Below are 24,774 nucleotides of genomic sequence, written 5' to 3' on the forward strand. Positions count from 1 at the left end.
TCTGAAACGATAGGAAGTATGTGCATTGCTCCTAAGAGTAATTATGCTATTGCTTCAATAGTGTGATTTATAACCACTTAACAGTGTTTTTATTTATGATTACCTCTCCTTGAAAAGGAATTTGAGATGGCTTGGTGAGCATGATTTAAAGAAACAAACATCATAATCTTATTTTTGTGCCTGTAACAAGCAATTTTCCCTTTGTAAATGGTACTTGTTTTCTACCTTTGATTTTTGGTTCCTATTGTTTTGCTCATAGTTACTGCACTTGTGGGCACTGCATGCTCTTCTACAAGTTAAATGAAAACATGAATTGATTTTGATGGAGCTAGTTGAGCTACTTCAGTTAGCGTGTTTGCCATACCTGCAGTTTGTAAGGTGTTTACTGACCCAGAACTTTAAAAGCTAAGTTTAGCTCAGCACAATCAGATCAAACTAACACAAGATAGCAGTTACATTTCCAGTGTCATTACAGAGACAGAGTTCAAGACTTTAGTATTGGGATTTGTCAAACTCTTTGGTGTTTTAGTTATAGGATGTGTTCAGATTTCACTTACAAAGCTGCTATAACCAGCTTTGAAACTCAGCTATAAGCAGAGTATAAAAACCTTTTTATAAACCTTTAAGTAATAAATATGCCACCAAGTGGTTGCCTGCCTTTTGGTAAGTTTCCAGGACATTCAGCTGAATATTGAACTATACAACATGTGATGTCAATACATAATTTAAATAATATTACCCCAGAATTGAATGCCATGTTGCTTTTATGTATTAGAAAGGAACTCGTGTATTTAGGTGTCTCAGGGGTCAAAGACGGTATGTTAGATTGGATTTCCTGGAAACATGTTCTGAGACAAAAAGTTGCATTCATTAGGTATAGTGGGAATGAGTATTGGTAAGGAAGTGAGGGCGGTGTTACTGGACAGAGCGGGAGAGGCTGATCCACAGAGCAGTGAATACTGCAGTCATGGGGTCGCAAAGAGTCGGACACGACTGAGTGACTGAACTGAACTGAAACCAAACTAACAGAGAGCTTGGAGCTGGATTCATCCTTCATAGTTGTCTAAAATTCAGGCAGGTGAGCTGGGCCTTAATATCCTTGTACAGACCAACAGCAAGCCTCAGGGAGGGATGCATTAGCAGTCATTATTAACAGCACCTGGTGTGTGGGTCCGTCGACTCCACGAGAAGTGCTATGGGGCCCCACAATATCCACCACAGAGAGGTTTTGGCATATTCTTCTTTACCCCACAAAGGTTACAAAGAAGGAGGTGTAATGACAGAAAAAGAAATTGGTTGTTTTTCACTGGGCCTACATGTGTCAGAACCACTGATATTTACAGGATGGTCTTTATTTTGGTATTCAAAGATCTCTTTTAAATCTCCTTAGCCCAGAAGGGAAAGGAAAAAGTCCACACTTCAGCTGGTCTATGGATTCCTTTTGTAAAAGTTGTAGTGAAAAACACATAAAATGTACTATCTTAACCATTTAAAGTATACAGGGTGTTCATTTTCTGCCATTGCACAACAGATCTCTATAAATTTTTCATCGTGCAAACAGAAACTCTATAGCATATGACAGGATTTCATTAAAAAAAATTCTTTTTTACTGTGCTGGGTCTTCATTACTTTGCACGGCCTTTCTCTAGTTGTGTGAATTTCTCATTGTGATGCTTTTTCTTGTTGTGGAGCACAGTGGGCTTCAGCAGTTGTGGCCGGTGGGCTCAGTATTGTGGCTCAGTAGTTGTGGCACACGGGCTTAGTTGCTCTGCGGCATGTGGAATCTTCCTTGACCAGGGGTCAAACCCATGTCCCCTGCATTGGTGGGCAGATTCCTATCCACTGTACCACTCAGAAGTCCAGGATTTCCTTCTTTTTAAGGATAAATAATATTCCATTGTATACCTAGACCACATTTTCCCTATCCATTCATCTATCAATGGACATTTAGGTTTTTACCACCTCTTGACCTTTTTCAAAAATGCTGCAATGAACATCAGTGTCCAAATATCTTTTTAAGATCCTATTTTCCGTTCTTTTGGCTATACAATATATTCAGAAGTATGATTGCTGGGTCATATAGTAATTCTAGTTTCAACTTTTTAAAGAACCTCCATACTGTCCCACAGAGGCTGTACCATTTTACATTCCCAGCTACATTGCACATGGGTTCCAATTTATCCACATCCTTACCAACACTTGTTCTTCTCGTTCTCTCTCTCTTCCTCCCTCCCCCACCTCTGACTTTGATTTGCATTTCCCTGATGATTAGTGATGTTGATACCTTTCCATGTGTTTATTGGCCACTCATGTATCTTCTCTCAAGAAATGTATATTCACATCCTTTGCAGATTTTTTAATTGGGTTTTTCATGAATCCCTCTTTCATCAGTCAACTCAGAGCCTTCCTTCTTAAAATATAGATTGCTTGGGAATTTCCATGTAATTTACTAGATTTTGATCCTGGAGAAGTATTTTAATTTACCCAAATCTTAGTTTCCTCTCCTGCAAATTGAAAGCAATGTTGCTCTCCCTGCCCACACTCAAGTGTTATGGTGAGAAGTCAATGGAGAAAATGACTGAAGTGACACTTTCACGCTTTTATACTGTATAGCTCTGTACAGATGTAAGGTATTATTATGAATTTAGGCCAAAAGAATTTACATGTTAAGACTACTTAATACTACTTCATTTATGTTGGAGCTAATGGTTCCTTTGCTTTGTTCTAGCTGATGAAACTCTAGATTGAGACTCTAATGAATCAATCTCTCTTTCCATCACCTTCCCTCTCTCTTATGCATCCCTTCAGGATTCCGCTTCATTCTAATCTGGATAACAACAGCAGCAAATGTTGGTTGAGGCCACTGTGTATCAGACATCACACTGGGTTGGTGATGAAGAAAAGGATAAATTTGATCTTTTAAGTAGCTTATCTCAAGCGTGAGGCTTGTGAGGGAGGGCCTGGCACATGTTTAACAACTTGAAAAACTCACTGCTAGTTATTTTGCTTCTGAGGGTAAAAACATAGCTTACCCAAGCAAATATGAGACTCATTTGGACTGAATTATGTGGAGAACACTGCTTACCTGGTTTTGTTCACGTTTTACTACAGAATCTTATCTTTAATATTCAGGTAGGGGCAATTCTGTTGAAAACAAACAGCAGATTGGATCCTTTAAGAATTTTTCAAGGTGCTAAAATTTTTGCTAGAACAGCAGTGTATTTGCTATTATGAGAACTATGCAATGTTCTCTAGCTGCTATGCTGTGGCTAGTCGCTCAATTGTGTCTGACTCTTTACAACCCCATGGACTGTACCCCACCAGGCTTCTCTGTCCATGGGGATCCTCCAGGCAAGAATACTGGAGTGGGTTGCCATGCCCTTCTCCAAGGGATCTTCGCAACCCAGGTCTCCTGCACTGCAGGCAGAGGGAAGCCCAAGAATACTGGAATCGAACTGGGGTCTCCTGCATTGCAGCCAGGCTCTTTACCAGCTGAGCTACCCAGGGAAGCCCTGTTTTCTAGCTGGTTATACCCAAATGAATGTATGCATTTTATTCTGATGTCAGTTTTAGAATTGATGATCATTCTTCATCAATAGCATGGTCTTTTTTATGGTCTGATCTGACTTTTCTTCCCTTTTTTTCTGCACTGGTCTGCCTGCTTCATGGCTATCATTATTTCATTCTCCACTCTTTTCATTTACATAGTTTTAAGTGTACTAACAATGAATTTTTACTAAAGGCTTGGCTTTTCAAATATCCTATAAAATATTGACTTGACTGCCTGAATTATAGGCATCATAGAATGATTATGTGTATCTTCAGTTCTCTGTTTTTCACACTTTAACTAGAAGACTCTTTCTTAACTATGTTCTCTTTGTTGGATCAACATTTTTTTTATTTCTGTAGCAATGCGAGGACCATTTTAAACTTGTTTTGGATGCAAGTCTTTAATTGGTAAAAATGGAGGTTGTATCATTTATTGTTCTATAACGAGTGACTCGCACATGTAGTGGCTTAAAATAAGAATCATTTATTTAGCTCATCATTTGGGGGTCTGCTTTGGATTGGGTGTGTCTAGGTGATTCCTTTGTTAGTCTCAGCTAGACTCACTCATGTATTAATGGTCAACTGGTAGTCAGTGGCCTCACTCCTGTGTTTGGTGCTTGATTATTGGATGAGACAATGGATGTGACTGAGCCACTTGCCCATCATCACTCAGTAGGCCAGTGAAGTTTGCATAGTGGTGAAAGGTTTCCACGCATAGCCCAATGGCCAAGAATTTCTCAAACCTTTGCTTGTGTCATGTTTAATAATATCCCATCCATATTCAATGAATGGAGAAATATACTACGGCTCTTGATGGGAGCATCTGGAATATCTCATGACAAGGGTATAGATGCAGGAAGAGAAAGAATTTGTGGCCATTTACTCTCTACCAGAGAAGCTTTCACTTTTATCATCATGACATTGCCTGTGTCATATTATTTACTGTTCCCTCATAGCCTTAGCTTCAAGGATTTACTGTTTCTTCAGTGTCTGCCCAGTATCCTGTGGCTAAGAGAAGTGCTGAATTTCACTTAACCTATACTTCTAAGGTATAGGAGAGCGTAAACTTAGATGGACTTAAAGCAGGGGTCCCCAGCCTCCAGGATCTAATGCCTGATGATCTGAGGTGGAGCTGGGGTAATAATAATAATAATAGAAATAACAGGCACAATAAATATAATGTGTTTGAATCATCCCCAAACCATCCCCCCACCATAGTCTGTGGAAGAGTTGTCTTCCACGAAAATGCTCCCTGGTGCCCAAAAGATTGGTGACCACTGGTTACCAATGTGATGCCCAATGTGATGTAAAAGATGTCCATGCCCACTACAAATGTTAGGCAAGTATATAAACCACGTGTGCGCGCACACACACACACACGAGAAGGAGAGAGATTGAGGAAGAGAAATTTAAAACCCTTTGAATTAGTGATTTTGAACCAGAAGCAATCTGCCTCCCCACCCCCTCTCCCCCTGCCCCCTGCCCCGGTCGTTTTCAGAACATTTGATAATGTCTGAAAACATTTCTGGTTGTCAAAACTGGGAAGGTACTCTGGCCAAGGATACTGATAAACATCCCACAAAGCACAGGTGAGCCCCCCACACCAAAGACTTATCCATGCCAGATATCAACAGTGCTAAGGTTGAGAAACACTGCTTTTTATTGACTGTATGTGTGAAGAATTCATATGAGTTATGAACCCATATATGAATAAGAATTCATGTATACAAGTTAAAAGATTCAAGCAAAAAAAGGCTATTTCTGTCTTCAAATTAGTGTAGAAAGGATCCTTGTTTGGGTGAAGTCAGGTTGGAGATGGTCCTCAAGAATAATATTCAACTTGTGGGAGAAACCAGATTTACTTGATTTTTTTTTTTTTTTTTTTTGCCCACCACTCTGTGCAGCTTGTGGGTTCTTAGCCCCCCAACAAGGTATATGGCCTGGGCCCTCATTAGTGAGAATGCAGAGTTCTAAGCACTGGACCACCAGTGAATTCCCTCACTTGATTTTTATAATCCATATTTTTGTGAGTATTTCAAGGTGATCTTCTCTCCCTAATTAGAATGAACATTAGATGATTTTGTGGATACCATAGGCTATAAACTACAGCTCTTGGAGTCAAAAGTATTTGAGTAATTAATAATATTATATTTTGACTGGGACATGTATAAAAAATATCTGATGATCATATCAGTCTTAGAAATAGGTATAGTGGTTAAGTACACTGTCTTGGCATTGTCATTTGTTAATGTGAAATCCTCAGCAAGGTATCTTACCTTTTAGTAAAACGGAAATAATGCCAACCTGAAAATCATTTGGTAAACATTAAACGGGGCTTATCAATAACCTTGCCTGGCATGTAGAAAACCCTGAGTAAATGCTTGTGGTGAGATTGTAGGTGGTGATCTCTTTTCCAAGTGGCAGAAAATATTTCTTACTTGGATTATATACTTAGTAGAAGAAAAGAATCAATTAAAAAGTGATAAAGTAGCATTGCTAAGCTTTAAATGTCTATGAGTCTTACTGTCAACTAATTAGTTTCTCAAGTCCAGAAACATAGTTGGTTATCATGAATCCTTAAGTTCCATTTCTCCAGGACTTTCCATGTATAATATAAGCTCCTACTGTGCTAAAATATAAATAATTGATGATAGTTGAATCATATATATTATTTCCTCTTTAGAATGATGAGAAACAATATAGACAAAAATACATGTTTATGGTTTCAGTGTTTGTTTCTAATTTTTCACTTGTACTTGTAGACTACACATATTTAGAGGGAAGTGAGTTTCTTTTAGAGTCTATGCATGATTTCTAACTTTGGTACCATGCACTTTCTCATACGGGTTTTATTAAACTACACGCCATCCTTCTAAATACTCAAAAAGAAAACTTTCCCTGTGTTGCTTGCATGGAGAACAGTTGTTTTATCTATTGGTGATATGGATAATAGCTAAAACAGTCTTTCCTATAGCTACTGTTAGATAATAATTCAATTTAACCACATATACAAAATGGTACTTTTTAGATATCTGTGTTAGTGTGAGTCCAATAATTTATCATTTTAGTCAGTGACTGATTTTTCAAATATCAAAGGAAAGAAAACCAAAAATTACCCACATTCATACAACAAAGCTAGAAATAGAATATGTGTTCCTTGTTGTCTTATCAACCAAAGGAGACTCGTGAATTACAGAAAAACCATGTGTGACTACTTCAAAGAAAGTATTCCAAACACATTGTGTATGTGTTTTTTAAAAGATTTGGTAGTTCCTCTAAAGCTCTAAGTAAAGCTGTTAGTCTGACTAATCATGTACCCTCGAAACCAATTAAAATTTTAGACTACAGAAATGTTCTTCAAACACTTTTGAAAAAATGAGAGTTTCCTCCTAAAGCCAACACCTTTTAATTAATAAAATACTCAGAGCAAAGCTGTGGTTTGCAATAGTATATTACACCTACTGTTACTCATGCTACTATTCCAGTCTGCCAAATTTGATTCCTTTCAGCAATTTTGAGCTTGACTTTTTGTATGCCAACTATGGAAAGGAAATAGTTTTTAGTAAAGTTATTTTAATTTTCTAATGAATGCCTATGAAACACATTATGCTACAATTAGTAGTCAAACTACACAAGGTCTGTGTGTGTGTATATGCACTTATCTGTTCATATATACATATATATGATGTGTCAGTCTATTTATCTTTATAACCTATCTACTTGGCTTAGTTATACACATTGTAATACATGCCGTTCTGACATGAACTGATTAACCAAGGACACTAGCGCCTGTTGCTGGTGCGATGGTTAATAGTGTGACACCATAAAGACTCCTCCCCATGCTGGAAGAGATACTTTCTCCTTCAGACTTGAGAAGGATGACCTTGGTTTTAAAGAAGCAGAGATTTGAAGCAACCATTACTAGAGCCAACTTCTTGTGACCCTGGGCGGTGGCCTGAGGCAAGGGGCGGATATCTCAACAAGCATATCAAACTGCGGGGGCATTAAACAGGAAGAAAAGGATCCCCACTGGCTGGAGGGGAAGCCATTTTTGGTGCTTCTGAAGGAGGAGAACCTGGAAACCCATCCTAGAATTTTGTGCTTAAGATTCTGTGTATTCATTTACATATCCTAACTGCTTCCCTAATTAGGGTTATGGGTTGAGAGAACTCTCAACAAATCTTCTTTGCATCTTTTAAATTATACAGTTAAAAGAGGACTCCCCTGTAATGAGTAAATACCCCTCCCTGACACTTGGCATCAAGATTCTGTTGCTCAGTCTGGGCAAAACCACTTAAACTACGTCTTGACCACCTAATAAGGTGATTTGCTTATGTTTTTAGTAAAACGACATAGAAAAGAAACAACCTCATTTTTTTTTCTCTTTGGATAAAAATAAAGGCATCTGAAAATGCAGCGTGAGTTGGTATATGATATATATAATAAAATAAGACCTCAAAATTTTTCCTTTGAAGCATCTTGCTTAATAAAAAAAAAATAAAGTGTATGCACATACATGAATCTAGAGGCAAGTCTTTTTGTGTTTAATTGCTCAGTCATGTCTGACTCTTTGCAACCCCATGGACTGTAGCCTGTCTGTGGGATTCTCCAGACAAGAATACTGGAGTGGGTAGCCATTCCCTTCTCCAAGGATCTTGCCAACCCAGGAATTGAACCCAGGTCTCCTGCATTGCAGGCAGACTCGTTACTGTCTGAGTCACCGAGGAAGCCCCTAAGTCTTTTTAGGAAGAATGAAAAATTTTCCAAGTAGTGTTATAGATAGAATTGGCCCTAAAAATGTGTGTGATAGATGAAAATTTGCCTCTTTCTAGTTTTTTATAGCACTTTTTTGTCTATTCTTGGAGACCCAAAGTTTCTGGAGTTCAGAATCCAGCTCTGAAGTACTATCAGCTATGCTGTAGCCATCGTAAAATCCCCAAACCTAATAATGGTGCAAGATTTTGTTCTTCCTAGTGATTATTGCATTTTAGTAATAAAATGTTAAAGATTCAATGTGTTTAAGACCCAAAAGACTAGTATAACTCAATGCCTCAGAGAGATTTTTATTTATTTATTTATTTATTTAGATGTTTAGTTATAAACTTACCCTGGTACCCCCCAAAAAGACAGAAATCTAGAGTTGGGATTTGAAAAGGAATTGAGGCTTTTGTCTGGGGAAGGGAGAGGAGTTTTTTAAAAGTATATAGAGCATATGGAAGGGCAAAAAAGTGTGAGATGGTCTGTTCTAATTGGAGAATGCCACATAGAGACTGAGGTGACCAAGAATATGGGAAGAATGGAGGGAGATGAGGCTAGAGTCGGAAGTCTGGTTCAGAGAGCACAAGACCTGGAAATTCATGCTAATTTAGAAGGTGAGCAGCCAATAAACACTGGTTGAGCAGCAGAAGGGAAAAACACACACAGTGTGTCTACTGTCAGAGCAGTACTAGGAGGATTGGTCTCATTCATGTATTCAGAGGTCATCACCTGCTAGAGTCTATGACGCCCTTCTCCTGCCCTCAATCTTTCCCAGCATCAGGGTCTTTTCCAGTGTGTTAACTCTTCACATCAGGTGGCCAGAATATTGGAGCTTCATCATCAGTCCTTCCAATGAATATTCAGGGTTGATTTTCTTTAGGATTGACTGGTTCGATCTCCTTGCTGTCCAAGGGACTCTCAAGAGTCTTCTCTAGCACCACAGTCCCAAAGCATCAGTTCCTTGGCACTCAGCCTTCTTTATGGTCCAACTCTCACATCCATACATAACTACTGGAAAAACCCCAGCTTTGACTGTGGCCTGCCCGATGAGTCCGTAAATCAGATCCTTTGCCCATAGCGGTGGCATAGATGGTTGCATTGCTCTGCCTCTCAACTCTCCTCTGAATCTTTTTCAGCTGTCTTTGTACTTGGTGATACTTTTTTCCCCATTGGAGAATTTTGTGATATTACCCTCTCAATGTTAATTGTACTTTTTAGTCATCTTAAAACATTATTTTTCAATCTCTGGTCCTAGCCTTTCTTTCCAGTAGACTTACCCACTCCAAAAAAAATGTGCTTTCTAGAAAACAATTGAGGTCTGATGATTCTCTGCCTTCTTATTCTTGGCTATATAGAAATTTAAGATGACGTGATCATTTCCACTTCATTAAGCTACTTCTTTGTTGGTCAGAAACAAGTCTAGAGAAAAAAAAAAATCTCATTCCTACTCTCTTTTGACAGTGAATTTTTCAAGTCATTTAAAAAAAAAGCATCTGACATCTCCCAGAACCTTGAAATCCTCCCCAAAATACTGTGCATTGCCAGAATATCTATTGTTTTGTTTTTTTAAGAACAATCTGTCCATATTTCCTAGTCAGCTAGGCATTCCACAGTTAGCTCCTATGGTGATATTTTATTTTAGCTCTCTTCTCATCCTCACCCATGTGTTCTCTCCAGGAATTCGGCTCTTCTCTTGGAATCCCTTTTAAGATTTTTAGAACCTATTGGCTCTCATGCTTTCTCCTACTAGACTATGAAGTCACAGGATGCTATTTCTGCTTCAGATTATGTTTCATGCTTTCTAGAAAAAACCTTAGAGTAGTGAGATAGCTTTGGGAAACTATTTCTTCTCCATCTTCTCAGTATCATTGTCTTTTCAGTCATTACTTCTTGGTGTTATTTTTTTTAAGTCTTTATTGAATTTTCTACAATATTGCCTCTGGTTCTGTACCCTGGCATTTTGGCCATGAGACATTCTGGATCCTAGATCCCCAGCCAGGGATCAAACCCACACCCCCTGTACTAGAAAGCAAAATCTTAACTACCAAACCTCCAGGGAAATCCCAATCTTGGCATTAGCTTTTTTTTTTAATATAAATTTATTTATTTTAATTGGAGGTTAATTACTTTACAATATTGTATTGGTTTTGCCATACATCAACACTATCTGTCAGGTCACTTTTTTTTTTTCTTTCTGCCTTGTTCAAGATTTCTTCTTCCACCTGTAGGAACCTCTTGTTCTCCCCAAGAATCTTGAGAGATAGGAGACATGCCTCCATTCCTTTCATCATCTTCTCTAACAAAAAGACAACCTTAAAAAAGCTGAAAGTGATATAACCATGAAAAGTCATTTATGGTCACGTCAGAATGGAATGCCATATGACACATTTTCTTCATGCTTCTAGAATAATTGCCTTATTGTCCATACCACCAAGATTTCCCATTGAGATGCTGTGTTTTGCAGCTTTACTCAAAACTTTCCTTCTGAACTACGCAGGCCACTGTTTCTTCACTACCAGTCTCCTGCGTGTATCAGGCTCCAGAAGCCATTGCCTGTGAACTCAGTGTGACACTCCATATCTTTCATCACTCACCTGTGATAATCAAGCTGTTTGTTAATATTTAGTATCAGTTCACACCAGCAAATTCAGTCCTTCAGTACATTTAGGGCTATACCAGGCCTTTGGCTGAGTTTTTCCCCAAATATTTTATATATTTCAATCCCTTATCTCTAACTTCTCACCATATTTGTTTATCATTTTGCTTCTTATTTATCATATATATATATATATATATAATACCTAACACGATTACCTACTAGTGTCAGGAACTATGCTAATATTTTTCCTCTTATCTTCCTGGTATTGTGCTATGTGCATGTCTTGTATTAGTCATTGAATCTACACAGTTGCCCCTATGACATTAACCCTATCATTATCCTTACTTGCTGAAGAGAAAACCTGAAATTTAGAGAAGTTTGGTGACTTAACCAAGGTCACAGTGTTCCTAAGACAGAAAGAGGTATTCTCTCCCAGGGGGGTTTTACTCTGGAAATTCAGATCCTAACTATTACTATATGCTACCTTACACTACAGTGTTCACCATTATTCATATTAATTTAATATTTCTTATAACTTTGAAACCATGTATTATCCAAATGGAAAAAACATTACTAGTTCTCATTTCTCAAAAATAACTAGCTTAGATTTTCTTCCCTGCTAGCCTCTTTATTACCAGTCTGAAAGCAAAAGAAAAAATATATATATATAAGCCGCTCCCAATATAAAATACAGAGCAAAGACAAGAACATTTCATTGGCTTTGATTTCTCTAGAGTCCACCACTAAAGTAATTTATTTCCTATTCAGGGAAATCGTAAGTTTGAAATAAGATCTTATCCAATCTTTACTTTTTTTCCCCCTCTTGATTAAAAAAAAATAGGTAAAACTTATTCACCTGGCACAGTCTGAATACTTTCTATTTTTCTTTACCAGTTCCACAACCTGTATAATTGTCATTGAGAAGGACTTTCTAAATTAAATTAATTGCTCAGCCATGAGGATAATCAAAACCATTTGAAAGACTGTTAAATGTTTATTAATGAAAAGTTGGGATCTTGAATTTTTCTATCATGCAGTACTGTCTAAAGTGTTCATATGGTTAGGAGAAAAACACATGATGTCATAAATAATACTTTGGTTGAAATTGTTGCCCTTACATCAGTTTTATTTTTATTGAAATTGTCTTCTTATCTTGTGTTTCTAATATATTTTTTTCTCTTTTTAAAAAAAATTTAGCTCCTAGTCAGACTGTTGCTCTGGTGACACAACCTGTGGTTGCCAAGGAAACCGCTGTCTCCAAACTAGAAATGCCATCTTCCTTGCTGTTGGAGGTCCCTGCACTGGCAGATTTCAACCGGGCTTGGACAGAACTTACCGACTGGCTGTCTCTGCTTGATCGAGTTCTGAAAGCACAGAGGGTGATGGTGGGTGATCTTGAAGACATCAACGAGATGATCATCAAGCAGAAGGTATGGGGGAAAACAGATCACAGTTGGCAGAGGTTTGTCTTGAAAGTGAAGACTTTCCACAAGTCACTTAATTCTCCAAGACCATTTGCCACCAGTTTTTATACAGCTTTTTTCCATCAGCCAACACACTCTTCTGTTTACTCTGTTCAGTCCAAATATGATCAAGGAAACAAATTAATGCAGTTGTCTAAAACAGCCATAAACTGCACAGAAATACTGGGAGTAAAAAAGCATAACCCCTAAAGTATAATTGGCTTAATGAAATTCACTAAACAACTAGTATTTTAAAAATCTATTTTACATCAAATAAATACCTCATTTGAGCTATTTACATTTAAACTGTTTGTTTTGGTACTCTGCAGCCAAAATATATTCCAGAATCAAATGTAATAATCCAGTCTTCTGAGTTGTCCATGCCAATTTTCCTCCTCCAGTGATAAGGATAATTGAAAATAAGCTACAAACAAGAAAAGTAACAAAACATAATGCATTTTTAAATAACATAGATCTTAATATTCATATTTACTTTTAATGCTATGCTCAAACATGTTTTTAATGCAAAGATTGCATTTCTCAGCCTCATTGCAATCCACTCTGCAAAATTATGACATCAATGAAAGACATAAGAATACACTGAAATAAATATGATTTACCTAGCTAGAAAAAATATACTACTATGTCTTTTATATTTCTGAATGAATAAGAAAAGTAGTTTTGAAAGGTTTATATGCTATAGCTTTTCACTTGTAAATGATTTTTCAAGTCTTTATTCTGAAGAAGTAATAAATTGTACTGAAGTTGTTTAACTGTTACAGAGCTACTTTTTGAAAAAACAGGGAGTAGGGGCAGACAGATTTCTTTTTAAAATGAACTTCAGCAATTCAGTAGAATGCAAATTATTTAATACTAAGCAACCTGAAGTTAAAGTATCTTCATCTTAGACTCAGAAGACCTGAATTCAGTGGTCTTTTCTTTGTCATTTGCAAGTGCATGATTGTGGTCAAACTATTCTCTGGATCTTGTTTCCTCTTCTGAGAGCAAGGCTCAAAGAATTCACATTCACATACATCATATAGTGTTGGTTATGTTTGAATATAAAGATATGTAAATATATATATGCTGTTGCTGCTACTGCTGCTATGGGGTCTGACTCTGCGCGACCCCATAGATGGCAGCCCACCAGGCTCCCCCGTCCCTGGGATTCTCCAGGCAAGAACACTGGAGTGGGTTGCCATTTCCTTCTCCAATGCATGAAAGTGAAAAGTGAAAGTGAAGTCGCTCAGTCATGTCTGACTCTTAGCGACCCCATGGACTGCAGCCTACCAGGCTCCTCCGTCCATGGGATTTTCCAGGCAAGAGTACTGGAGTGGGGTGCCATTGCCTTCTCTGAAATATATATATAGTTATCTATATATTTGTATAAATGTATAGTTGGTTTTATTACTGCTTTATGACAAGTATCATTAGCCAAATTTTTCCCAAAAAGCAAATGAAACTCATAGATATCACACTCCTAATAAGTAGCAGAACAAAGATTTGAATCCACGTCTGTCTGGTTTCTAAGCCTGTGTTCTTACAATGTATACTGCCTGCCAGTATTAACTGTAAATGTAGCTGCCATTTGGTGATACATGTGTATTTGTATATATAGTCTGTGTCAGATGCAATGCTAAGCATTTTACAGTTGCAATGTGCTGATATATACAGCAAGCTTCCCTGATAGCTCAGTGGTAAAGAGTCTACATGCCAATGCAGGAGACTTGAATTCAGTCCTGAGTTGGGAAGATCCCCTGGAGAAGGAAATGCAATCCACTCCAGTATTCTTGCCTGGAGAACCCCATGGACAGAGGAGCCTGATGGGCTAGAGTCCATGGAGTCGCGAAGAGTCGGACATTACCGAGTGGCTGAGCACACACACACATTATATACGGAAACAAGAGGCACATTCTTTCACAGCATCATATTGAGTTATACCAGTACTTCTGGAACTATCCCTAACCAGAGGAGGCAGTGTGTTATAATGTTTAAAACAAGGGCTTTGAAATTAGGTTGCCTGAGTTTAAAGCTTGGCTTCTCTACTACAGCTGTGTGACCTTGGGTGAGTTATTCAACCTCTCTGAGCCTGAGGTCATCTGTCTATACAATGTAGATAATGACACTATCTTCCTTATAGCAGATCATGAGGATGCAATTGGGTTGTACATGGAAATGCTTCCCACCTTGCCTTGATCACTGAAACTATTCAACTAATGTTAGTGATTAATATTAGATTCTAAGCAAGCTATATAAATCTGCCTGTTCATGGCCTTTGTGCTATATGTCTATAATAATATTACATAAAAATAAGAGCTCATTTCCACACCTGGACCCCATTGTGCCCATGACATTACAGCCTCCTTTAAAAGCCAGTAGATACTAGAGTGGGGAAGGCAGTATACACTCTCTTGTGAAATGTTTGATGCCTCTTCAAAGTGATGGTCTTTAAATTACAGGTCCAAAAGTAATTCAGAGAAGTTCAAGTGCCATGCCTGGGGTCACGGAAAGCCAGTACAGTTGTCAATCCAATGGGGGATTGCTTCTGAAATCCGCCATGGATAACAAAATCTGCAGATGCTCAAGTCCTATAATTGGCAGATAGGGAGGGTCAACTCTGCTAATTAAAAAACAAAAACAAAAACATGTAATTGGACCTGCACACTTCAAACCTGTGTTGTTCAAGGGTCAATTGTATTTAAATTTGTTCACATATACACACACACACACCCCTGTAATCTCTCTTCTCTTGCTAAATAGTAGGGGTGGTTTTCCTGCTTCTTCCCCTTATACTGAAAAAAAAAATTATAAAGATCTTGCCAATTCTTGCCTTGTATAGCTTCAGTCACTACATGATCAGTAAAATGACTCTAAATAAACATTAAACAAATTGTGTGGGGGGGATAAGAAAAAAGAGGAGTTTGGGGAAGTATTTATTATGATATCAGAAAATAAGTATCTCCTATATATGGAGTTTTAAATAAATTCTAACTTTACTGTTTGAGGTATAAGACATGAGGCAGTATCCCACAAGTGCTTTATAAACTGTAAAAACGCTATCTGCCTGTTTATTCATATATTCTTATAGTAAGTTTATATTGAGCTACTACTTACTGCCTGGGAAATACAGAGTTGGATAAGATAGGGGGAAAAAGCATTGACAGCACTCTGTTAGAAGTAAGTTTTAGCACATATTTAGCATTAATGATGTCCCAGCCACTTTTCTATGTACTTTGTGTATCTGTGTGTAGACTTAGTCACTCGGTCGTGTCTGGCTCTTTGCAACCTCATGGACTGTAGCCTGCCAGGCTCCTCTGTCCATGGGGTTTCTCCAGGCAAGAGTACTGGAGTGGGTGGCCATGCCCTCCTCCAGGGAATCTTCCCAACCCAGGGATCAAACCCAGGTCTCCTGGATTGCAGGCAGATTCTTTACCATCTGACCCACCAGGGAAGCCGTTGTGTGTACTACTTAATGTTTACAGCAGTACTGTGAGACTTACACTAAAGCACAGTGAGGCTAAGTAACTTACCCAAGGGACTTCCCTAGTGGTCCAGTGGTTAAGAACCTGCCTAGCAGTGCAGGGGACACAGATTCAATTCCTCGTTGGGAACTAAGGTCCCGCATGCTGTGGAGCAACTGAACCTGTGTGCCGCAACTAGACAACAAAAGATCCCTGCATGACAGACCTAACACCTGATGCAGTCAAATAAATAAATATTTTAAGAGGTAACTTGCCCATGGACACAAAGTAAAAAGACAACAGTGAGATTTGAACTCAAGCAATCTGGTCCCAGAATCCCCACCCTTAATCACCACAGTTTTCTGCTTCCCTGGATATCCTTGGGTGATGCTCCAGGGACTAAGTTCATGGCAGGGACATCTAACTAAGCCAGGGAGGAGGATGGATGTCAGGAAAAGCTTCTTGAAGAAGATAAAACCCAAGCCAAGCATTTAGGAACAAGTTGGAATTAACCAGGTAGATTAAATGACAGAGGCCAAGTGCTTTTCACTGAGGTAAGCAGTGCAGTATATTATAGAAAGTGTGATTCCATCTGGCTGGAACTAAGGGAATGAGGAGGGAATTGATGTTGCATAGAGAAGGGTAGAGCTAAAATATGCGGATTCTTCCTTACCAGACTACAGAGGGTTTTTGTTTTTTTTTTTTTAATTGACATGTAGTATTACAGTAGTTTCAGGTGTACAATGTAGTGATTGGATATTTTTATCCATACAGATTTATACAATTTAATTCATTAATCTGCTATAAAATAAGCCATCCTACACAACTATTACACTATTGACTAAGGAGTTCTGATTATGGCCCACAGGTGGTGGCAACCCTTAAGGACTTTTAAACAAAGAAGTACTGATAAAAGCATCAAATGTAGTTTAGTTGCATATTATTGATAGGTTTCTCTCCATGCAAGCAACAGAAATATCCTCTGATTAAATCAAGCAGAAAGTAAACTTGCTCTAATTAGCATGAAGGCAGTGCGGAAAGATAGGGCTTCCCTGGTGGCTCAGTGGTAAAGAACCCACCTGCCAGTGTAGGAGACGTGGGTTCAGTCTCTGGGTCAGGAAGATCCCCTGGAGAGGGAAATGGCAACCCACTCCAATATTCTTGCCTGGGAAATCACATGGACAGGAGCCTGGCGGGTTACAGTCCATGGGGTTGCAAAAGAGTTGGACATGACTTGGCAACTGAACAAAAACAAATGGAAGAAGACCCAGAAAAAAAAAAGGGATCTAAGTGTGCCTGGGCATTTAGTTAGCAGGCTCTACTTGAGTCTCCTTGTGACCCTCTTTTTCTCTTTATTCTGTGTAGCTGTTCAAAATTTAAAGTTCTAAGAGTCCAGCTGACCTTGCTTAGGTCACACCCCCACCTCTTAGCTAAAAGAGAGCAGAGAACATTGATTTAAACCCCTCTCCTTCCAAAGCTCCTTACACTGGAGGAGAGATCATTTACCCCCACCCCTACCCCAGTCTAAGCAATATGTTTATTTCAACTTTGCAGTATAGAGACCTGAAATAAAACTATTTATGCCCCAGTACTATAAATACAATTTTGACACCTTCACATTCAGTAATTGGTTCTCCAAAAAACATAGATTGCTTTCTGGATAATGTGAATGAAATGTGATAAATAAGTTTCATTTTTTTACAGAGATTAGAGTTGGGGGATTGTAATTGTAGCTGCAGAGCATCAGAAATTAGAAAAGATGATGTAACAAAACATCTTATGACTCTGGGAGAACTTAATTTTTATTTTATTAACTTCAGATCAAACTTTAGAGATGTAGTGATTAAAATGCGGTCCCCAGAAAGGGAATAACAAGATGGCATTTGAATAAGTTAGCTTTTCATAGTTCTAGGCCTGAAATTGAAAAATCACTCATTTGATATTAAGCTTCTGTTCTCCTTTAGTGTAAATTGTTTAATTAAATTCTTATCTTAGAAAATTGGGGGCTGCTACCATTTAGAAATGAAGATAATATTTACTAAGTGAATTATATGAAGCAAAAACTGAAAGTTAACATTACAACTATAATTTTGTAAAAGATTGTTATATGTAGCCATTTAAAATATTAAGCAACTCGACTGCTTAATTTTAGAGTAAAAAATATGCTATTGTAGAGGAATAGAGATGTGTGTGAAATATGCAAATTAAGCCTTTAAAAGTAAAACACCCGTGAAGCTCTAAGTTTATTTTCTAAAATTGGGAATTTATAGCAGAGGATGATTTGTAATAGATAATTTAGTGTCGGAGAAATCTGATAAAAAATATTTGTCCTATTTCATCACATGTTTAAGTAAAATTGCTCTGAAGTAAAATTGTTTTGACAATTATTCACAGTTTTCTTTTACTGACATAATATATCCAGTGAAGGAGAAAATATGTCTAGAGTTTTCCTCTGAAAGTGATGATTAAGTATGACCCTTAAGGAAGGGAAGTTGGGGGAGAGACAGAGGAAGGGGAGGAGAGAAGGAAAGAAAGAGAGGAGGGAAAGAAAGAAGGGGAGAAGGGAAGAGAAGCAGGAAGGAAGGCAGGAAAAGAGAAAGGAGAAATAGAAGGAGGGATGGAAGGTAAGCAGGAGAGAGGGTTGGGGAGCTAGAGCTGTAAATGGAAAATCTGGGCAGTGGATAGATAATTGGATTGTTATCAACAGATAGGATTTACGTGGCCAGGAGATATCACTATTTTTTCTACTAGTGTCTGATTACCTGTGCCAAATAAATTACAGTCTTTTTTCAAGTCATTTTGGCCAGGTGTTCAGGGTAATTCACCACTAAATCTGAACCACAGGCACTTGTATTGAATAAAGAATCGAATAGGCAAAGAGTTTTGTCCTCTAATAAGACCTCTCCAGGTTGGGGTTGAGACAAATTGACCAATCTGGACAAGATGATAATAGCATTGTTCAAGATTCATTTTTAACTGTACATTATACTGCTACCTGGGAGATTTCATTATCCAAAGATTGAATAAGCAGTTTTTGTGGGTACAGTGTATATTTAAATGGGAAATAATTACTTGGATGTGCTTAATTTTTTTTATTGTTAAGGTCAGAGTCTTTAATAAAAATTCTATGATTTTTTTTTTTCAACTCTGGCTGTATCTACACAAAGAGCAATTGCATGGCTCGAGAAGCATTCTGATTATAATTTTTGTCAAATACATTCAACCATAATCTGATGACAAAAGAACATGTCTAGCGTCAATTTAGAAGGATTAAGTGGAACATTGTGGGAGTTGGGGGACAATGGCATCAATTGTTTAAACTAAAAACAGAATAGTTCTTGGTATTATTCTATTGCCATGAGCATAGAAGAAAAGAGGGTATTACAAATAGTTTCCATTATTCAACAAATGAGAAAGGTTACAGATAATATAGTAACTTGGTATACAGTCACTTCGTGAATGTAGATGCCCTAATGGAAATACAGGCCTCTTGGGAATAGATGTTTCTTCTTTTTCCGTGGGCCTACCCCTTCTTAAACATCTCATCATTTCTCCACTACAATAAAAAACCAAACAGTTTATTTCCATGGGTATCCAATAGATTTCAAAAGTTAGATGACAGTCATCTTAGTGTGAAGAGATTAATTATTCTGTTTTTATCTTTTCTCAAACAACCATCCAGTGGTTGTTTCATCTTTTCTCAAACAACCATCCAGTGCTCATCTCATCTGTTCTTTTCTGCACAACCTTGTATAAGAAACACCATACCAGAGTTTACTGCCTTCCTATATGTAGAAGATGTGTTGCATTCTACAGAGAGTAATATGGCACTATGTTTGGCTGAAGATATTTGCAAATTTGTACTACAATTATCTTCTGAAAAATGTACATGTCTCCTGTAGAAAGCTGTGGATCACTATTCTGCATGCAGTTTTCTTTCCTTACCTCATGAGAGCCAAATTCACTGTTATCTTCACTGAAGATCATTAAGATATGTCATCAGTAGTATGACTTATACTCTCAGATCATGGCAAAATTAACTCCCATAAAATACAAAAGTCATAGAGTTGCAAACACAAAAAAATCCATTTTTCAAAATACTATAATAACCTTTTTGATGGAAAATGATATACACTTGTTTTTGCTTAAAGATAAACATAAGCTTTACCAAACCACGTATTTCAGTGTATGTGAATGGAAATGCAAATCTTACTACATTTCAATTCAGTTCACTGTAAAATTTTCTGTCAAAACCTTGGCAAGTAAAACTGAACCATGATATTTACATAAATTCTGTTAAAAGCCAGTATATTGTGTTTTCAATGAAATAACATTGGGATTCTGATAAGGAAGTTTATGTTTGTCATTGTTTTTAAATAGTGAATTGTATTTACAAATAGTTTCCCTTATTCAACAAATGAAATCTTCTTGCTTGGGTTTAGATAGGGATTCCTTTATATGAAATGGCTTTTTTTTTTTTCCCCACAAAAATACCTAAAATCTGGGATCTCTCTTCTCTAAGAAAGCAATATAAGTAATTCATTGTCTCTGAATCTTTTTTGAAAGCTGCATAATGTTATTATACACCAACTATTATTACCTGCTTTGGAGGCTTTTATAATTTGGGGTCCTTGAAGTCTATTATTGAAGTTACAGTGTGTTATAGAAGTTACAGTGTGTTATAAATTAGATCCTTATTATTCACTGTTAAGGTAATGCTAGGTAATGTTAGTGTCAGGTACATGCTACTCTGTTCATTAATTCAACAAATTGTCTTTGAAAACCCATGTTACAAAGTATATTATAAAATGATGCTGGAAAGTGATAGTGGAATAAGTTTGAATTTAAATTTGATTTCCTGTGTATGTTAGCAAATAATTGAAGAAGAGATAAAGCATGGATCTATTAGTGTTTTTGTTCATTTAGCCACAGTTTTCTATAAATGATTACTTAGGTTACAGCATATATATATATATATATATATATATATATATATATATATATACACACACACACACACATATTGCTAAAATATCTATAAAGTGGTAGATACTTTTAATAGTCTGCAATGAAAACAAATACTACTACTATTTCTTTCCTCTCTCACTTCCTACTTTGGAGACCTCTGACTTGCAATGTCACAAGGAAATTATTAGAAATATAATGACTACCTTTTAATGGCTTTCAGTGTAAGACTGGTTTTGTTTATCTGTAGTTTATTGAACACATGATGGTGAAAGATGTCAGTGTTATCTACTCTCGGGGATTAAAAATAAGAATAATTTAGGCTCCAGTTTTAGAGTGTATCTTCTGTGAGGGAAGAATAAAAAACAGAGAGTGATAATTGCCACAAAAGAAAAAATGATATGGTGTTTTCAGTTTTATATATATTTGAAGGAATGAATCATTTATTTTCTCCCTCTTAATATGTGCCTCCCTCTCTCATATAGAAGACAATTAAACTAGACTTCTCTTTCCAGATGTCTTATTAATCTTTATTAATCTAGGGGTGAAAATTTATTTTTGTATGATATGTTCCAATGTTTTAAAATTGCATAAACTAAGGTTCAGTTCAGTCCAGTTGCTCAGTCATTTCTGACTCTTTGAGATCCCACAGACTGCAGCACACCAGGCCTCCCTGTCTATCACCAACTCCCGGAGCTTATTCAAACTCATGTCCATCGAGTCGGTGATGCCATCCAACCATCTCATCCTCTGTCATCCCCTTCTCCTCCTGCCTTCAATCTTTCCCAGCATCAGGGTCTTTTCAAATGAGTCAGTTCTTCGCATCAGGTGGCCAAAGTATTGGAGTTTCAGCTTCAGCATTGGTCCTTCCAATGAATATTCAGGACTGATTTCCTTTAGGATGGACTGGTTGGATCTCCTTGCAGTCCAAGGGACTCTCAAGAGTCTTCTCCAACACCACAGTTCAAAAGCATCAATTCTTTGGCGCTCAACTTTTTTTATAGTCCAACTCTCACATCCATACATGACTACTGGAAAAACCATAAACTAAGGTAACTGATTGGTAAATTTCCAAGGTCATCATAGCGTCATTTTTTGAGAGAGAGGCAGTAACATATGGCCATGTTCTGTTATCGTTTATCCATTTACTAAAAATGACACTCGAGTTTCTAGAGTGATTGGAGTTAATTCTTTACTAGAGTTATAATAATGACTTTGAATATAATTTTAATAATTCATAAAACCTTCCAGATTTCCTCATCTTTATATTCTAGATTCTGTGTAAACAAGTAACATCATACTCAGGAACTACTTATTTCTTGTGATTTGTTCAAGGAAAAAAATGGCTTCCATATTATTTATCTCAAGATTAGAAATAGTTGGATTTACCTGATGTAGTCTCTCTTCAATTATGACAGGAGAATAAACTTTTTAATGATAGACTTCCTCTCCCCCCACCCTACACCAAACTGATTTAATATCTGTTCAGCTCTAGGATTATTTTGAAACCTTTCAACTAGAAACAAGAAAATGAAAGCCAGGGAGAAGGGTTGGGGCAAAAAGACCATAGATAAATCTCTACTTAAGAAGGTGGAGAGAAGAGAATAATTTACACTTAACTCCTTCATGTTTTTTCCCTGTAAACCTGAGGGAAAACAGTTTGTAGCAACTCTGTAGAGACTAAGCTTTTCTGTCATGTCATATTATATGAAAATCATAAAAAGCTGCCACTTTTAGAGCCATAAATGCCCTTTGAGAAATTTGACATAAAAATCAAACTGCCACTTTACCACACTTACCCATGTTCGATTTTTTCTTCTTTTAGTTATATAATAGGTGTTAGGCATTAGAAGGAAACAGTTACTGGGGGCAGATAATAGCAGATGGAAAGAATGCAAGCAGGCAAGAAGCTATATATAAGGAGATTTTACAATAAAATTGTCCTCTAAATCAAAAGGAGGATGTATTTTATTTTTAGCATTAGGAAACTTTTTAGATGAGAACTGTGCAGCCATTTCAAGGTGTGAATTCTAATCAAATCCAATTACGAAGTAGCCACATCAATGATTTAGGGTTCCTTCATACTCCTTCAAGTTGATTATAATGATTAGAAATGTAGTGTTGACTGGTTTGTCAGAGCATTAAAGCCTTTGAGGTCTTGCCTGCCTTCTCAGTGAAATTTGTTTTGATAGCTCCAATCTGTATTGGTCTTTTAAATCAGTGATTGACTACAATATTATTTTGCCCTTTAAGTATATGTTTTTTGTAAAGCTCCTTCTGTTGTCTTGAACCTCGCTTATAAACATTTATTGTCATTCAACTTTTTATATTCTTTTATTCTAGCCCTTGAAATGAATTTAAATTCCCTTAAAGACAGGCATACTATTTGCTGTAGCAGCTAAGGACATACATGGTGTTTTATAAACATTGTTGATTTACTTTATCTTCATGGATGACTAGTTTTATTTAGCATTTGGAATATAACAATCTGTTATAGAACCATTTGCATATTTATGTTTATTTTATGTTTTAAATGCAGTATGATTTATGTCTGTTTTTGGTCAGTGATGGATGAAAGACTCCTGGGAATTAAATTTGCCACATCAAGTAAAAACAATTATAGTTTTAGACTCAAAGAATTGTAGGAACTAAAGGAGCATATTTTTCCCAATTAATACTGTTCAGATTGTTTTTGGCTGCATGTGACAAAATCCTCTGAGCAGTAGCTTATCCAGATAGTTTTTTTTTTTTTTTATTACCAAGGAAGACCTTCAGAATTATGTATTCCAGGGTAAGTCCAATAGCCACAAACTCTTGTGTCCTGACTCTTCCTTGAGCCATCCCAGCTATCCTAAATGTTTGACTTTCATTCCTCCCTGTGATCTCAAGGTGGCTCCACTGCCACTAATCACTATGTCTTTGACTTAACGTGAAAAAGGGGGAAATGGGGAGAGTAAATGCATGTGCCCAGGTATGTCAGCTCTTACTTAAAAGGAAAGCAAAAGGTTTTCTGGGAGCCTTACATAGAAGAGGTCTACTCACACTACAGAAACGTGTCACATGACTGCTCCTAGCTTTAAGGGATTCTGGGAGGGTAGAGTATTTTAAATAAGTAGTTGAGTTTCTTTATTTACAATTCAGAAGAAAACTGGTGACCTAATCCTAAAACCCTGCCATTCTGAACAAAAAATGTGGATTTTTTAGTTAAAAAAAAGAATGGGTATTTGGTCAGCAACTGGTGATGTCTGATGAAAGTGAAGTGAAAGTGAAAGTAGCTCAGTCTCCTCTGACTTTTCGCAATCCCATGGGCTATAGCCCAGTAGGCTCCCCTGTCTATGGGTTCTCCAGGCAAGAATACTGGAGTCGATTGCCATTCCCTTCTCCAGGAGATCTTCCTGACCCAGGGATTGAACCCGGGTCTCCTGCATTGCAGGCAGATTCTTTACCATCTGAGCCACCAGGGAAGGCCTATGTCTGATAGTATGCTCTTAACTAAGGCATATTTCTCTACTTTAGACTTAAGTAGCTTTTTAAAAAATTAATTAGTTGTGGGATCTTTGATCTTTGTTGTGGCATGCAGGATCTTTAGCTAAGGTTCCTGACCAGAGATTGAACCTGGGCCCCTTGCATTGGGAGCATAGATTCTTAGCCACTGGAACACCAAGGAAGTCCCTAGACTTAAATAGCTTCTTAATAAGCTAAAAAAAAATGATGTAAGTTTTCTCTTGTCTTCTTAATTCTTTCTTTAGAGATGGTATGGAGGTGTGAATGAAAGAGTAACCCTTGGATGAATGTTTAGTAGTAGATATCACGTGTTTTACTTTACAATCACACTGTACAAAGGTCACTGAAAACAATGTGAATTAAGTGAAAAATGGAAACGTGTTGTGTTTGTATGTCCTATTCTCAAGGAATAACTTCCTAACTAACCAAATGTGTTGTCTATAATTCTCTAAATCTACAGTGTTCAATACACGAG

The 24,774-nt window shown here is 37.2% G+C and overlaps 1 protein-coding gene across 1 annotated transcript in view; it reads left to right on the top strand.

Moving 5' to 3' along the window:
• DMD (dystrophin) overlaps window positions 1-24,774 on the top strand; it is a 1,795,368-nt gene that overhangs the window by 1,082,307 nt on the left and 688,287 nt on the right. Inside the window, exon 46 of the mRNA XM_068961890.1 lies at window positions 12,104-12,336. Coding sequence (XP_068817991.1) covers window positions 12,104-12,336 — 233 coding nt within the window. The remainder of the gene's footprint in view (window positions 1-12,103; window positions 12,337-24,774) is intronic.

The sequence above is a fragment of the Capricornis sumatraensis genome, chromosome X, assembly GCF_032405125.1.
Source record: "Capricornis sumatraensis isolate serow.1 chromosome X, serow.2, whole genome shotgun sequence".
NCBI lineage: Eukaryota > Metazoa > Chordata > Mammalia > Artiodactyla > Bovidae > Capricornis > Capricornis sumatraensis.